Source organism: Bufo gargarizans, chromosome 4 (assembly GCF_014858855.1).
Source record: "Bufo gargarizans isolate SCDJY-AF-19 chromosome 4, ASM1485885v1, whole genome shotgun sequence".
Classification (NCBI taxonomy): domain Eukaryota; kingdom Metazoa; phylum Chordata; class Amphibia; order Anura; family Bufonidae; genus Bufo; species Bufo gargarizans.
In genome coordinates this window covers 492,656,886-492,673,311 of record NC_058083.1, presented here as the reverse complement: position 1 = coordinate 492,673,311, position 16,426 = coordinate 492,656,886, and the positions used below count along the sequence as shown (strand labels likewise).

The 16,426-nt window shown below is 44.9% G+C and overlaps 1 protein-coding gene across 1 annotated transcript in view; it reads left to right on the top strand.

Annotated features, from left to right (window-relative positions):
- The window catches only part of TTC7A (tetratricopeptide repeat domain 7A), a 367,921-nt gene that overhangs the window by 115,703 nt on the left and 235,792 nt on the right, over window positions 1–16,426 (top strand). Inside the window, exons 8-10 of the mRNA XM_044289765.1 lie at window positions 2,118–2,281; window positions 7,693–7,756; window positions 16,004–16,141. Of these exons, the coding sequence (XP_044145700.1) occupies window positions 2,118–2,281; window positions 7,693–7,756; window positions 16,004–16,141 (366 nt within the window). The remainder of the gene's footprint in view (window positions 1–2,117; window positions 2,282–7,692; window positions 7,757–16,003; window positions 16,142–16,426) is intronic.

Sequence of the window (16,426 nt, the reverse complement as noted above, 5' to 3'; positions counted from 1 at the left end):
TTCCTATCTAAAAAAATTAGCATATCATGAAAAGGTTCTCTAAACGAGCTATTAACCTAATCATCTGAATCAACTAATTAACTCTAAACACCTGCAAAAGATTCCTGAGGCTTTTAAAAACTCCCAGCCTGGTTCATTACTCAAAACCGCAATCATGGGTAAGACTACCGACCTGACTGCTGTCCAGAAGGCCATCATTGACACCCTCAAGCAAGAGGGTAAGACACAGAAAGAAATTTCTGAACGAATAGGCTGTTCCCAGAGCGCTGTATCAAGGCCCCTCAGTGGGAAGTCTGTGCGAAGGAAAAAGTGTGGCAGAAAACGCTGCACAACGAGAAGAGGTGACCGGACCCTGAGGAAGATTGTGGAGAAGGACCGATTCCAGACCTTGGGGGACCTGCGGAAGCAGTGGACAGAGCCACCGTGTACAGGCGTGTGCAGGAAATGGGCTAAAGGTGCCGCATTCCCCAGGTCAAGCCACTTTTGAACCAGAAACAGCGGCAGAAGTGCCTGACCTGGGCTACAGAGAAGCAGCACTGGACTGTTGCTCAGTGGTCCAAAGTACTTTTTTCGGATGAAAGCAAATTTTGCATGTAATTCGGAAATCAAGGTGCCAGAGTCTGGAAGAAGACTGGGGAGAGAGAAATGCCAAAATGCCTGAAGTCCAGTGTCAAGTACCCACAGTCAGTGATGGTCTGGGGTGCCATGTCAGCTGCTGGTGTTGGTCCACTGTGTTTTATCAAGGGCAGGGTCAATGCAGCCGCTATCAGGAGATTTTGGAGCACTTCATGCTTCCATCTGCTGAAAAGCTTTATGGAGATGAAGATTTCATTTTTCAGCACGAGCTGGCACCTGCTCACAGTGCCAAAACCACTGGTAAATGGTTTACTGACCATGGTATTACTGTGCTCAATTGGCCTGGCAACTCTCCTGACCTGAACCCCCTAGAGAATTTGTGGGATATTGGGAAGAGAAAGTTGAGAGACGCAAGACCCAACACTCTGGATGAGCTTAAGGCCGCTATCGAAGCATCCTGGGCCTCCATAACACCTCAACAGTGCCACAGGCTGATTGCCTCCATGCCACGCCGCATTGAAGCAGTCATTTCTGCAAAAGGATTCCCGACCAAGTATTGAGGGCAGAACTGAACATAATTATTTGAAGGTTGACTTTTTTTGTATTAAAAACACTTTTCTTTTATTGGTCGGATGAAATATGCTAATTTTTTGAGATAGGAAATTTGGGTTTTCATGAGCTGTATGCCAAAATCATCAATATTAAAACAATAAAAGGCTTGAACTACTTCAGTTGGTGCGTAATGAATCTAAAATATATGAAAGTCTAATGTTTATCAGTACATTACAGAAAATAATGAACTTTATCACAATATGCTAATTTTTTGAGAAGGACCTGTATATATATATATATATATATATATATATATATATATATAGCACTACTACTCTTATCCAGATATTAAGCACACTGATACTGTGGCAGATACTTGTTTAAAAAAATAAAAAGCTTTTTTTACTATTGATGACCTGTCCTCAGGATAGGTCATCAATATCAAGGTGTGTGTGTGTGTGGGGGGGGATCTGTAGAAAATGTGCTAATGGGCTTTATATAAAAATATACAGGATATTGCAGCCCTATGGCTGCTTCCCTTTTGTATATATGGGTGGGGATAATTATTATTAAGAGAATCGACTGCATTTAATTTTAGTGTGCACCTATAAGATGGATGCCTATAATAATACAGCTGTCAGTCAGCCCCTTCTGCTCTTCATGCTCTGTGAATATTTTTAGATGGAGGTTCATTAGGACTGCAGGAGCGTTAAACGAACCCTAGGCGGCTGTGTGTGCCTTTCCCATCCATCCTATCCTGGCCGGTAACCATTTCCATGTGTTGACATTGAACAGGATTTGATAATCTCATATTCCGCCTATTATTAGGGGCTTAGACAGGGATTGGGGCTCCACACAAATCTCTGGACATGATCATTTGCCTACACACAATAAACGAGCGCCGCAGATTATTTCGGGCTCAGAGGATTACATATGTATTACATTTTGCTTTCCTAATTTTGTTATTTTATTTTTTTATTGTTTACCAGGCAGCGAGCAGGCAGCTGGCAGAAGTTCTGCTCCATTCATTGAGTGAGAAGTGTTACTGGAGTCCATTGAAAAGTCCTTTGCCGGAACTGATGGTGAACAGAGGGGAAACCTCTTTCCCTTACGAGATCATCAGTCACAGACCACAGATTCATTCTGGAGATCAGTAAGAGACTTTTGGCACTGCACACACTAACTTCTTTTACCAATCTCCTATCAATTGTGTATTGTTTTCCACCATTGTAGTCATATGTAGAAGATAAGTACATGCCCTGCCCTGATGAGCCTCTACAAGACAGAAGCAGGCTTTTAGGAAAGACTGTCTGGACTAGCTGTCGAGGCAACAAGATGTTCCCTCTGCAAGCATTTACATATTAAAGGACACATGTGCCCTGTCCATATGGGCCCCCATTGCTGAGAAAAATGAAGTTTTAATAAATGCAAATTAGCCTCTAGGAGCAACGGGAGCATTACCATTGCACCTAGAGGCTGTGCTCTGTCATGCCTTCTGCATTTTGATTGACACGGCCATGCGTGATCACATTTACACTGCCTGGCCCTCTTATTCAAAGTGCACAGGGCATGTCTGTTGGAGAGAGAGCCCATAGGTGTAACGGCAACACCCCCATTGCTCCTAGAGGCTCATTTTCATATCTTAAGACTTCATTTTTCTCAGCAATGCGGACACATATGAAGTTAGGACCAACACAGATGCCTTCAGCTGCCAAGTTCACATGTAACAGGTCAGCCAGTGTCATAGGTACAAATCTGCTGACAGGTGCCTGTCACAACCAGACATCTGAGAAGCTCTGACAGATGCCTTTCAGAACCTCCTCCTTGAGCTTTCTTTGTTTTGGTTTTCAGTTCCTTATCTCGTTAGCCTCTCTCAGCTGTCTTGTAGTTGGACTGATTGCATCCCTTTAAATTCCTCCCCATAATGCATTAGTGTGCGGTTTATACAGCTTCCTGGAGTGTGTGTGCATGCTGATCCTATTTCCCAGTCTTCTACAAGATAAGTGTTGTACATTCATTTGTGATTTTATGTTTGCTGGATCCCAGGTGACCCTGACTCCCTCCGTGTCTGGTGTAGGGAGCCGGTGGTCGTGTCCCCTCACTATTATAGGGTGTTCAGGTGTTATACAGTCGAGGTACGAGGATATGCGATCATCTACCATTGGGATGTTCGCATAGGCTGAGCAGTCAGGGAGAGTGCCAGGTCTTATGCAGGGGTCTCCCTTTTTGTTCCTTAGTTTTGGATCCAGTGAGTCATATATTCATTCTGTATTGTCTTGTTTCCTGTACACCTTCCGTGACAGTGCCCTGTAGATGGGTTGTCTAGTTCATAAAACCCAATTTTAAATACCCTGTTAGCAGGAGCATACACAGTATATTCAGTGCCTTAGCAAAACTTAGTCTGAACCCCCAGTGAGATTTCTCATTCATTTATTTTTTATTATTATTTTTTTTTATTTAAAAAAAGTCATGCTTTCACCCACGTTTACTGACTGCTGTGTCAGGAAAAAGTGTAACAGGCAGTTTAGTAATGTGGCGCTAACTGTGAACATCATATTTATGAAAGTATTTGCACCAGACAACATGAATACATTGATAAGTCTCCTCCATAGAGCTCTAAATCTCCTGCTTCCCTTGAAACAGCATGTGATAAAACTCCCTGCCTGCAGCCACCACTAGGGGGAGCCCAGTTCATGGGAAATTATACAGTTACCTTTGAACTCAATGGAAGATGCACAGAGTTCCCTCTAGTAATGGCTGCAGGAAAATGTGGTTGATTTATGCCAGGAAGCAGAAAAAAGAGTTTAGCGCCAGGTTCCCCCCTCAGTACAGACCCCATAGCAGTGGCACGGTCTTCCTCCATAATAAGTGCGAGACTGCCTGTTAGTGAAATGTAAATGAATAGGGGTCCCCAATCAGGACGCTCATCTCTCAAGCAAAGCACAGTGCTCTGTGAAAGGTTCATCATTTCCCTGGATTACACAAGCCGCCCATTGATTTGGTGCCTGTGGTGGCGCTGTAGAGATAGTTGAAGTCATCTGAAATTATGGGGTTAACCTCATTTGTCTGGTTGTAAGAAGGCGATACAATTTTCTGATATTTGTCTGCGGATATGCTCATAAATTCATCAAAATCAAGGCAATCCAGTGGTCTTTGCGTACATTCACACGGCAAGGTAAAAACGGGTGTTAAAAACAGATACCCTGTCAGTGTTTCATGGCTATTTTGTGTCCATTCTCTGGCCATGTATCCGATTTTAACAGCCGTTTTGCATCCGTTTTTAACCATCATTAAAAATGACCATTTAAAACCGATGAATTTGATTAGCTTTTTTTTTTTAACGCCCCAACCCCTGCAGTGTCTTCAGTATACATAATGCCCCCCATAGTGCCCTCTGGACATCAGATGGTCCCCATAGTGTCCCCTGGACATCCAATGGCCCCATAGTGTTGGGGAAAGAAATCTAGTAGATGGATATCTGATCAGCGGTGGTCTGACTGGCCATCCAACTGTTTGAGTAGCCCATCAGCCTAGTGATACAGAACTGCCAGATATTCCAGTCTTGAGGTTCCGGTGACAGCTTAGGCCCTTGCGGACGAGCGATAGTCCCTTCCAGCCGGAGACACAGGATGAGTTTTTTGAGGGCTCATGCACATGACCGTTGTTGTTTTGCGGTCCATTTTTTCACGGATCCGTTGTTCCGTATCTGAGTTTTTTTTTCTCTGATTTAAGTCCTCTTCCGTTCCGTTATTTCACAAAACATTTCCGTATGCAATCCTTTTTTTGCATATCCGAAACAGAAACAGTAACTTATAAATCACCAAACACATGATCAGTATGGGCTGGGCATAGCATTTCTACAGTATGGATCCACAAAATACAGATGACATACGGATGTGTTCCGTGTGCGTTCCGTATTTTTTGCGGACCCATTGACTTGAATGGGGCCTCGGAGCGTGATTTGCGGACAATAATAGGACATGCACTTTTTTTTTCAGAACGGAAATACGGAAACGGAATGCACACAGAATATCTTCCGTTGTTTTTGCGGACCCATTGAAGTGAATCGTCCCGCATACGGTCCGCAAAAAAATTGGAACGGAAGCGGAAAGAAAATACGTTCATGTGCGTGAGCCCTAATACAGTGGTCCTCAACTGTAGTCCTCAGGGGGCCACCTACCAGTCATGTTTTTAGAATTTCCTTAGTATTGGGCAGCTGATATAATTAGTGTCCATCCATCAGGCTTTACCACAGGAGTTCATTCGGTGGGATACTCCAGACGCTGGGTTCACACCTGAGCGTTCGCGATGGAGCGCTCTGTATGCGCGATTGTACCGGCGTTTGCAATCGCGCCTACAGAGACAAGCGAAAGCCCATTGTCGCGCGTTCCCGAAAGTCTATGTATGGGAACGCGAGACAAGACGCCCCAAAGAAGCTCATGTACTTCTTGGGGTGTCGGGCTTTTTACAGCGCGATCGTACGCGCTGTAAAACGCCCAGGTGAGAACCATGCCCATAGGGAATCATTGGTTTCTCCTTGTTAAGCGTTTTACAGCGTGTAGGAACGCGCTGTAAAATGCTCAGGTGTGAACCCAGGGTAAATCCTGACCAGCAAGTGGGCCCTGAGGGCCGGAGTTGGAGAACCCTGTTTTAACAGACTCCATGTGTCATCCGTTCTTCCCGCAGACCCTGCTGAAAAAAAACCGGACAAAGATAGAACATGCTGCGATCTTCTCTGCATGGACCGATGGTCCATGCGGTAAATAAACCATGGGAATGCATATTCAGTGCTCAGTCCTGGGGGTCTTTGAGTTCTACAACGCACATGGCCAGTCTGACAATGGACTTAGAAGACATCTGCCCTGAAACTTAGGTAGATTCAAGGACCAATATTTACTGGTGGCTCCTCATGGTGTGAATGGGAGTTGATGAATTCCTAGTAGCAGCATGCTGTTGAGATCTGGGCCGTTTTCAGGGCCTGCTATTTTTTTATTTTTTACATTGGTTTTCATGGGGGTATGCCATTGGGAACCATATCTAAAAGTGTAACTCTCTATAGATTGTCTTTTTTTCTCAAATGTTTTTTTTTTTGCAGTGGCAGGGTTATGGCTCTCTGCCACACCAATACCACCTCCTGTGAATGAACTATAGGAGTAATTTGGGGGATACTATATCTCGTTTTTTTCCCAGAATTCCAGAGGAATGGCCTAAAAGTCTCCTCATGCCAATTAATGCGTTCTCAGTAAGGAGAGACAATACCCCCCAAATCCTAACTTAGGTCTCTCACCTAGAGGGGTCCGCAATAGACTGGTCCGCAATACACGGGGCACCGGCCGTGTGCATTCCGCATCACGGATGCGGACCTATTCACTTGAATGGGTCCGCAAATCCAGAGATGCGGTGCGGAACGGAGTGGAACAACGGAACCCTACGGAAGCACTACGGAGTGCTTCCCTGGGTTCCGTTCCTTGCATCTGCACCACAAAAATATAGGATTTGCAGAACGGACGGATTCAAGTGAATGGGGTCGCGATCCACATGCGGCAGCCCCACGGCCAGTGCCCGTGCATTGCGGATCGCGGCACGGAGGGACAACGGTCGTGTGAACAAGCCCTAAGCCAGTGTTCTCTGCTCTGCGCTGATGAGCACCAATCACCCCGAAACAGCTGTCTGCAGATGAGGCGCTGGCTTATTTAATATCCGAGTCATGTTTCAAGGCCTATTTAAAGGGTTGAACATTGAGTTAAGCTACTTTCACACTTGCGGCAGAGTGATCCGGCAAGCAGTTCCGTCACTGTCAGGATCCTGATCCGTCTTACAAATGCATTGCAAGAACAGATCCGTCTGTCCGTTTGTCATACGGACAAACTGATCACATTTTTTTCGGTCTGCGCATCCGGCATTCCAGCACTAATACATTCCTATGGAAAAAAATGCCGGATCCGGCATTCAGGCATGTCTTTAGTTTTTTATGGGCCTGATCAGTCAAAACGACTGAACTCAAGACATCCTGATGCATCCTGAACGGATTACTGTCCATTCAGAATGCATGGGGATATGCCTGATCAGTTCTTTTCCGGTATTGAGCCCCTAGGACGGAACTCAATGCCGGAAAAGAAAACCGCTAGTGTGAAAGTACCCTTATAGGATAGCTGCCTTACATCTTGTAGCAACAGAGGTAGAGCTTGTTCAGAGCTTATTTCATCCCTTTCTTCCTTATGGAGAGAGCATGAGGAGTGTTATAGGCCAGGCTATGCTCCTCTGGATGTGCAACTCTAGTAGTAATGTCACATTTACAGTATCCTCTTCCATAGCGAACATGTACGGTAATTTCAGCCCCTTGAGTTTTTGCGCTACTTGCTTGTAAGTCACCTTGTGCTAATATCCCGAGACTTCTGCTTCGCCATGGTACGGACTCTTATCAGGATTAGCTTCGTGGTACCCAGTGAAGCTATTAGGTGGCACATGAATCATGCATGGCTTGTGTTCTGTTACTGGTCTCTCCGTGTAGCTGACGTACGACTTCAGTAAATCACCAAATTCTCCCCTTGTGTTTGTCGACAGCCTGTACAGCCCGCAGGACAACATCGAGGAGGCCCTCCTGCTTCTTTTGATCAGCGAATCTATGGTAAGCCATCACCCGCCTCACCGATATCACTACAACTATACACGGCCGTAGAAAAGCAGATAAGACGTAATAATCTACATTCATAAAAATAGGAGTACAAACATAAAATGTACGTATTGGCGATTCCTTGTCTTTTTGGAACCACATTGTTCCTGTCTTGTCAAGAGGATATAACCAAAAAAGAACAAAACTATTAACCCCTTTGTCAAAAAAAAACAACATGTAGCTAGCCCAATGACTCACTCAGTAATATTATTTAAGGGGGCGTTTATTTCATTGCCACTTGTTTTAGAATATTTTAGGGTATTTCACATGTAAAACAAATGGAACAGAAAAGATTTTGTATGTAGTGGACTAGGTGGAAAAAACTGTGGCATGTCCGTCATTTACTAACCCAGAATATTTCGTGATTTGGCACCGACCAGCTCCTGTCCACTGACTGGAGGCGCCGATGAGACAAAGAGGCAAACATATCCTTAAAGGGGTTGTCTCACTTCAGTAAGTTGCATTTATGATGTAGAAAAAGTTAAAACGAGCAACTTACTAATGTATTGTTATTCTCCATATTGCTTCCTTTGCTGGCTGGATTAATTTTTCCATCACATTATACACGGCTCGTTTCCATGGTTACGACCACCCTGCAATCCATCAGTGGTGGTCGTGCTTGCACAATATAGGAAAAAGCACCAGCCTATGTGCGTTCCCGCGGTCCTGGCCACCAGACAGGCTGACGCTTTTTCCTATAGTGTGCAAGCGTGACCACCGCTGATGGATTGCAGGGTGGTCTGTAACTATAGAAACGAGCAGTGTATAATGTGAGGAAAAAATGAATCCAGCCAGTAAAGGAAGCAATATGGACAATCAAAAATACATTAGTAAGTGCCTTGTATTAACTTTCTCTACATGATAAATGCCATTTGCTGAAGTGAGACAACCCCTTTAAAGAGGCAAACATGTCTTTAAGATTCACCTCACCCTTGATGCATGTTCAGTGATGGAGTGATGTGCTCTCAGCAGCAATATGGCACTTTCAAGTTTGTGACACTAGCAAGATTCCCACAATATGGCACAGGGAGTAGATTGTCGGCGCTTTCCCCAGTGCCCGCAGGCTCCTGCTAGCAGAATCGTCACCTCTGAGATATATTTATAAGCACATATGTTTGCCATGCTGAAATACTGCGCTGAGCAGCGCTTGGATATTCTTCTGTGACCAGTAATCCTGATTGCATGTAGCAGACACGGGGAGCAAATGAAGCCTCTCTTTTCTGGGGGGGTCTAAAAACTATACTTGAAATGTATTGGTTTTGGTTTTACCGATTATTCTCCAATTTTCTCTTTTATTGATTGTTTGTGTGATAAATTAAAGGGGTTCTCCAGGATTAGGGCTCATGCACACGAACATTGTTTGGGTCCGCATCCGAGCCACATTTTTTGCGGTTTGGATGCGGACCCATTCACTTCAGTGGGGCCACAAAAGGTGCTGTCCACATCCATTGCTCTGTACCGTGGCCCCACAACAAAATAGAACGTGTCCTATTGTTGTCCGTTTTTGTCCGGACAAGAATAGGCATTTATATAATAGACGGCGAAACGCACACGGGAGGCATCCGTGTTTTGCGGCTCTGCCAATTGCGGACCCCAAAACACGGCGCGGTCGTATGCATGAGCTCTTACAAAAGATAGCTGCTTTATTCCAAAAACACCATTGCATCGGTCCATGGGTTTTGTCTAGTATTGCAACTCATCTCTATTGAAGTCAGTGGGGCTGAGCTGTAATACCTCACACAACCTGCGGACAGTTGTGGTGCCATTTTTGGAAGGAAGCAGCCACCTTATTTTAGTCCTGGTGGTTGGAGCACTCACGGTTGCTCTGGTCCTCCCTGACGCTCCCTGGGCTGGTGCACAGTGAAGGGAGGGCGCACCCTGGTTCCCTCAGAGCACACTTTGGTTTTGGGATTTCTTCTGCCTAGTGGTGCCCTTGCTGTTGGTAGGTGTCGGGGGTGCAAGGCATGGTCCCAGATTGGAGTGTGATGAAAGGTAGTGCTGTACTGAGGTGATATGGGTTTTGGTGCATGCAATGATGACGCCAGGCTTACATCAAAAATTGGTTCTTTGCTTGGAAATAAAGTTCAGTGCAGTAGTCACAGGCTTTACCATGTGTGGACTGGCAGATCTTACACAGGTTGCAATTTCCACAGTTGTTCCTAATTCTACAGGCTGCAAATGAAGTAGACAGGTGTCTTCTCTGAATCAAGCTTCTTAAGCCGTGCTCTCATTCAGATACATACAGCATTATAGGTGCAATACTTATCTTGCTTTCTATCCCTTTCTTTCTCACATCTACACTCTCATCTCACTACAATGCCCACCAAAGTCCTGTAGCATCTCAAAGTATGCCTGGTCAACTGAATCCTTATATCCCTCAGACAAATTAGCCTAGTTTCTCACAGGTTCTCTCCACAGACTCTTTTGCACGCACCTCCTCTCTAAAAGGCTGAAATACTGCCAAATGATGTCACAGTTTCTTCCTCAGAGGATGATTCGTGGCTCTGTCTCCCAAGCTGGCTGGATAATTTCCCAGGACGACTTCTAGCTGGTTCTCCCTTTACTGTCTCAGCTCCAACTGATTTAGGCTAGGTCTACACGACGACATGTGTTGCGTGACATTTTGTTGCACCAATGTCACGCAACAATTTTTATAATGATAGTCTATGGTGTTGCACTGCGACATGCGACATGCTGCGACAGTCGCAGAAAAATCCATCTCAAATGGATTTTTTGCGACTGTCGCGTTGCAGTCGCATGTCGCAGTGCAACACCATAGACTATCATTATAAAAATTGTCGCGAGACATTGGTGCAACAAATGTCGTCGTGTAGACCTAGCCTAAATCTGCCAAACTAAGCCACTGCCTATGGGGAGGGTGTAACAGCCCTGTCTATCAACAAGCTACCAAGGCTTGTTAAGGCCCCTTGCAGACGAGCGTGTCCGGATTAGGTGACGGGCCATGTGATTGGACCATGTGATGTTACGTCACCACAGGTCCTTTGGCCGTCAGCTCATGATTAAAGAAGTAAGAAGAGATCAGCAACTATGCGATCAAGAGGAGGAGGTGAGTTAATTTTTTTTATTTTTTAACCCTCAATTGACCTTCTACTAAGCATTCTGTATTAAAGAATGCTATTATTTTCCATTATAACCACTTCATCGCGTAGTTGGCGATCTCTTTTTTTCTTTAATCATGAGCTACCGGCTAAAGGACCTGTGGTGACATCACATCACATGGTCCAATCACATGGTCCATCATAGTGGTGATAGACTATGTGATTGGACCATGTGATGAGCTCAGTGACGTCACCACAGGTCCTTTGACAGGTCCTGAAGAAAGAACAGGAGACCGGCAGCTACGCGATCAATTGGAGGAGGTAAGTTCATTTATATATTTTTTTTTTAACCCTCAATTGACCTTCTACTATGCATTCTGTATTAAAGAATGCTATTATTTTCCCTTATAACCATGTTATAAGGGAAAATAATTACATCTACACAACCTTGAACCCAAACCTGAACTTCAGTGAAGAAGTTCGGGTCTCGGTACCACATTCAGTTTTTAATCACGCGCCTGCAAAACGCATTGCACCCGCGCGATAAAAACGGAACAACGGATCGCAATCGCAGTCAAAACTGACTGCAATTGGGTACCTACTCGCACGGGTTTGCCGCAATGCACCGGGACGCATCCTGAGCCAAAACGTGACACCCGTGTGAACCCAGCCTAACTCTTTTGACAGCCTAAAGAAAGGAAATGCATAAACCGCATTTGAAAGCACATTTTAACCCCTTTAGCAGTGGAGCACTACATAGCAGTGGGACACTGCATATCAGTGGTTCATGCTCTGCCTGCTCAGGCCCGGCACTATGTATGATATAAGCACAGGATATGCCATAAGTGTCTAGTAGATTGCAGTCTTAGTGAGAAAATGGATTGCTCAGCAATTTCCATAATTACCAAAGACTTTCTTGGTCATCTCTTCATTCATTTTCTTCCCGGATGGGGGTTTTGTGTTAAATGCTTGGATGGGGTTTGTGAACCTCCATTCTTCTGATAGAAGGGGACATGTATGACATATCTTGTGAATCCCTGACCTCCGCTACATAAAGCATTCATGAGATAAACTTGAATGCCAGCTACAAGGTAGAACGTGTCCCCACAATATTAGTGTTCAACCTCCCTAATGCCCCTGGGGGTGAATAGACATGTTTCAAAGTCGTTAGGTCAAGGGGGTACCATTTCTACCAGTTGGCATGCTTGGATATGCCACAAATGTCATACAGGTGCATGTCCACCATCCAGGAATGGGGCCCCTAAACTGAAGGGAGAGCAGCCATATGGAAAGGGGTCATCTTAGTGAGCCCTAGTAACCTTGTGGAAGTAAAATAATTAACAATAACAATCCCAATGGTTGGAACCTGTGCCCAATTGGAAAAAAAAAAATGCTCACCTGCCTACAGTTCCACCATTGCTGTGCTTCTTCTTTGTTGCCGTCCACACCGACCTTCCTGGTTATGTGTGCTAGAACGATTTGTCACTAGAGCGTCACTAGCAGTGATGTGTCGTTCTAGCACACGTGACTGCTGAGGCCAGTCATAGGCTGCAGTGGTCACAGGACCAAGCAGCTTTCAGTCCAGGGAGGATCAGCAGCAGCTGGGCACTGGAACGGCTAAACTGCGGACAGGACGGGTGAGTGAGTTTTTTTTTTTTTTACTTGATTGGGCACAGGTTCTTTCTGACCATTGGGGTTGTAAGTAGGGATGAGTGAACTTCTGTTTTAGAAGTTCGGGTTCCGGTTACCACAGAATTGCATTATGAATCCCGTGACCACAGACCTTAACTTATGGTCCGTGGTCACGGGATCCATAACGCAATTCTGTGGTAACCGGAACCCGAACTTCTAAAACAGAAGTTCGCTCATTCCTAGTTGTAAGCTTGCAGACCAGAAAACCCCTTTTAATACCCTCACATGGGGGCAGTTTTACCTTTCAATAGTTTTGCCTTGTCTTGCTAAGTCCTGTGTCTTATACTACAGTAGCAGGATGAAGCCTACTTTTGCAAATCTCTATTTTGTGCTTTTCCTTGAATAACGCAAGCTTTGTTAGAGAGTACGGTAATATTTGAATAATTTTTAAGCCCATTAATACCGCCACAATGTGCCCTGTGACACAGACTCTTATGTAACGCAATCATAGCAGAGGATTTGCTGGATTAAGGGGCAGTTACACCGCTGGATGGTTTCCAGACAACACAAATGATTTTTATTTGCTGCCTTTTTCACGTAGGATTGTCTGCCGGTCGAAGCTTAATTCTCCCAAACTCAATCCAGACCGCTTGTTTTATGCTGCAGAAGGATGTATTCTGATTGCATTTTTGCCCTACAGTACATTTTGCATGTACATAGGTAAAGCTCCCACTACACACGCTAAACCTGTCCATAGGGCTCCATTAGTCAGACGGAGGTCAAAAGCGGGTCATTTTGGCCTCCATTTAGTTGGTATATGTCAGTATACCGCTAGACTATGCTATTTCCTCCCAGTAAAAAACAACTATATTAAAGCCGTTGTCCCACAAAAAATATTCTACATTTTTCAAAACAACACCTGATTCTAAATACGTTTGTAATTGCATGTAATAAGAAATGTATTACAGCCACTGAGTTATTCACTGAAATCTATCTGTATAGCGCCACCTGCTGTTTGCTCTTTTTCAAAATTCCTTGTCCAGCTCACTGAGATGGAAGCACATGCTGAGTTCCAGCCTTCTGCCACCAGCTGCAGCTGAAAGGATGCACCCCTTAGAAAGGACACACCCCTAAGAAAGGACACACCCCCTTAGAAAGGACACACCCCTGGGCTGCCAGCTTGAAATAAATCTAGCAGAGAAATTGGAGCAAGGAATAGGGAGATATCTGGATCCATTAAAGCTAAGGGGCTGGTTCTAAGTTTATTAGAAAGAGACTGTTATGTACTGTATAATGTCGGATTTTGTTTTACATTAATCATGGGATAACCCCTTTAAGAGTATATTTTTTCACATTGTAGCCTATGGTTGACTGATGTCACTGTATGAAACAGCCTTCCATTACAGGAGTTTTTCAACAGTTTAATATTGACGGCCTAGACTCAGGGTAGGTCATCAATATCTGATTGGTGGGGTCCGACACCCAGCAGCGCCGCCGATCAGCAGCTTGAAGAGGCCACGGCACCCTGATGAGCACTGGAGCCTCCTCACAGCTTACCAAGCACAGCGCCGTTCATGGCATAGTGGCCATGCATGGTATCGCAGCCCAGGTGCGTTCATTTAAATGGGACTGAGCTGCGTTTAGGCCATGTGACCAACGAATGTGATCTCATTGGCCTAGGAAGAGGCCGCAGCGCTCACCAGAGCATCACAGTGATTGGCGAGGATGCCGAGAGTTGGACCCTCACCAATTAGATGACCAATCCTGAGACATATTAAATTCCCATAAAACCACTTTAAACCTATACAAGTTTTTAACAGCTTTTCATGAAGTATCCACAACCCACAGGCTATAAAGGCATCTATCTGGGTGTGTCATGAAAAGCTACACGAAAACTGTACATTAGAAAGATTCCATTATAGTTAGTGACTGATGCCACAGCCTCCATTTCACCTATACAGGTGAAACTCGAAAAATTTGAATATCGTGCAAAGTTAATTTATTTCAGTAATGCAACTTAAAAGGTGACACTAACATATGAGACTCATTACATGCAAAGCGAGATATTCCAAGCCTTTGGATTAATTAGCTGACTAGAGGGTGACACTTTGAGCCTAGAATAGTGAACCTTTTCACAATATTCTAATTTTAAGTTGCATTACTGAAATAAATAGACTTTTGCATGATATTCAAATTTTTTGAGTTTCACCTGTACATTGTGCGCTTTTCCCAGTATATACATTACAGAGGCCACAAATGCAATGTAAGAGACCGTTTCCACCTAAACCAGTGGTTTCTGTATGAACCATCCACACAGATGTGAATGTTAACTTGTAATTCATTCATTTTTTTCCCCCTGTTCATTCTAGAGTTAGGAGTCCAGTGGGCGGTCCTATTGAGTGATTGACAGCTAGGAGTCCAGTGGGCAGTCCTATAGGTATTTGACAGCCTTCCCTGTATGAGTGTACATAAAGAGATAGCTGTACGTCACTGATAGGACCTCCCACTGGACTCCTTAGCATAGAAAGAGCAGGACCTTAAATGAATGAATTACAAGCTATACCAATTTTCTTTTCCTGCAAAACTATATATCGATCTGCTCAGCTCCTCCTGCTCTATAACCTGCTACCCGCATATTAAGCAGCATGTACAACAGGAGTAGTTCATCTGCCCCATTGTGTTGCAAGGCCTGAGGGGCAGGTGCATGACGCAGGGATTCAAAGAACAGCAAAAAGAGTCATTTCCTTACTGCTAAAGGTCTCTGTATTCAAAGGAGCTGGCTAACATGGAGCACGAAGTGTTCTGATAATTCAGATGAGGCTGCCTATCAGTCTCAGGACCCCCTGCCGGCCCACTGCAACAGACTCCTCAAAGGGAATCAAATCCATTATATTAAAACCAGCTTACATCTCCGATGAACCCTTGGCAGTTGAATCTAATGTTTGTACGCCCTTGTCGCTCCGTGGCCTTATTGCAGAGGAAACAAACTTTTTTATCCCTAGGTGCAACGAGGGCCTTGCCGTTGCACCACTCAAGAACATTGGGAGCAAGAACATTAGGTTCAGCTGGCAAGGGCTCATCAGTCTTGTGAGCTGGTTTTCATAGGCTGGATTTGATGACAGATTCCCTTGAAATTGATTGCTCTGACCGAGAGATCTGGTGTGGCAGCAGCAGTGCTCTATGGGAATAGCGCCAGATCGGTGGAGGATGAGGCCATGGATGGTCCACAAGATGCTGCATCCAGAGTATTCCTTGCAATGCATGGGGCTAGCAGTGTACTGATCAGTGGCCGCCATAGGCACAGCTGGTAAACAGGGATATAGTCCTGGTATGTGCATTGCTGCGTCCCACTTCTTCCCACAGAGGTTTCTTTGCTGATTCACCTATGGTTAGCCTCTCGTCTCTTACAAATCCGCCAGGTCATCATTCTTTTCTCTATTAGGGTCGATGGCTGACATGTATCTCCTTGTAAATCAATAGCAAATCACTTCCATGTTATCTGTTACACCAGGCCAACAGAGATGCCGTTATCAGCCGAGCTCCAGACCAGAAGGAGGACCGCGCTGTAAGCCTCCAGAACGCCTCCGCAGTGTACGACCTTCTGAGCATCACAATGGCCAGGAGAGGGCAGTACGCCATGCTCTCGGAGGTACTGTGCTCCATTCCAGAAGACACCGTACAGCCTACTGTAGTGCGAGACATAAAGTGCAGAACTCTGGTAATCGGGTCTCGTCTCTCAGCGACGCCAAGGATGTCATTTGACATTTTTCTGAGTAAGGCCTTATTCACACGTCCGTGATGAAATCTGTGATAAGAGGGTCAGTGATTCATCCGTGAAAATTTCCATGAAGAATTCGTGTTAGGTCCTTGTGTCCGTTCTCAGCTTTCTATGTTCCACGGACCCTGCGCAGCCAAAGAGAAATTCCAATAGTCA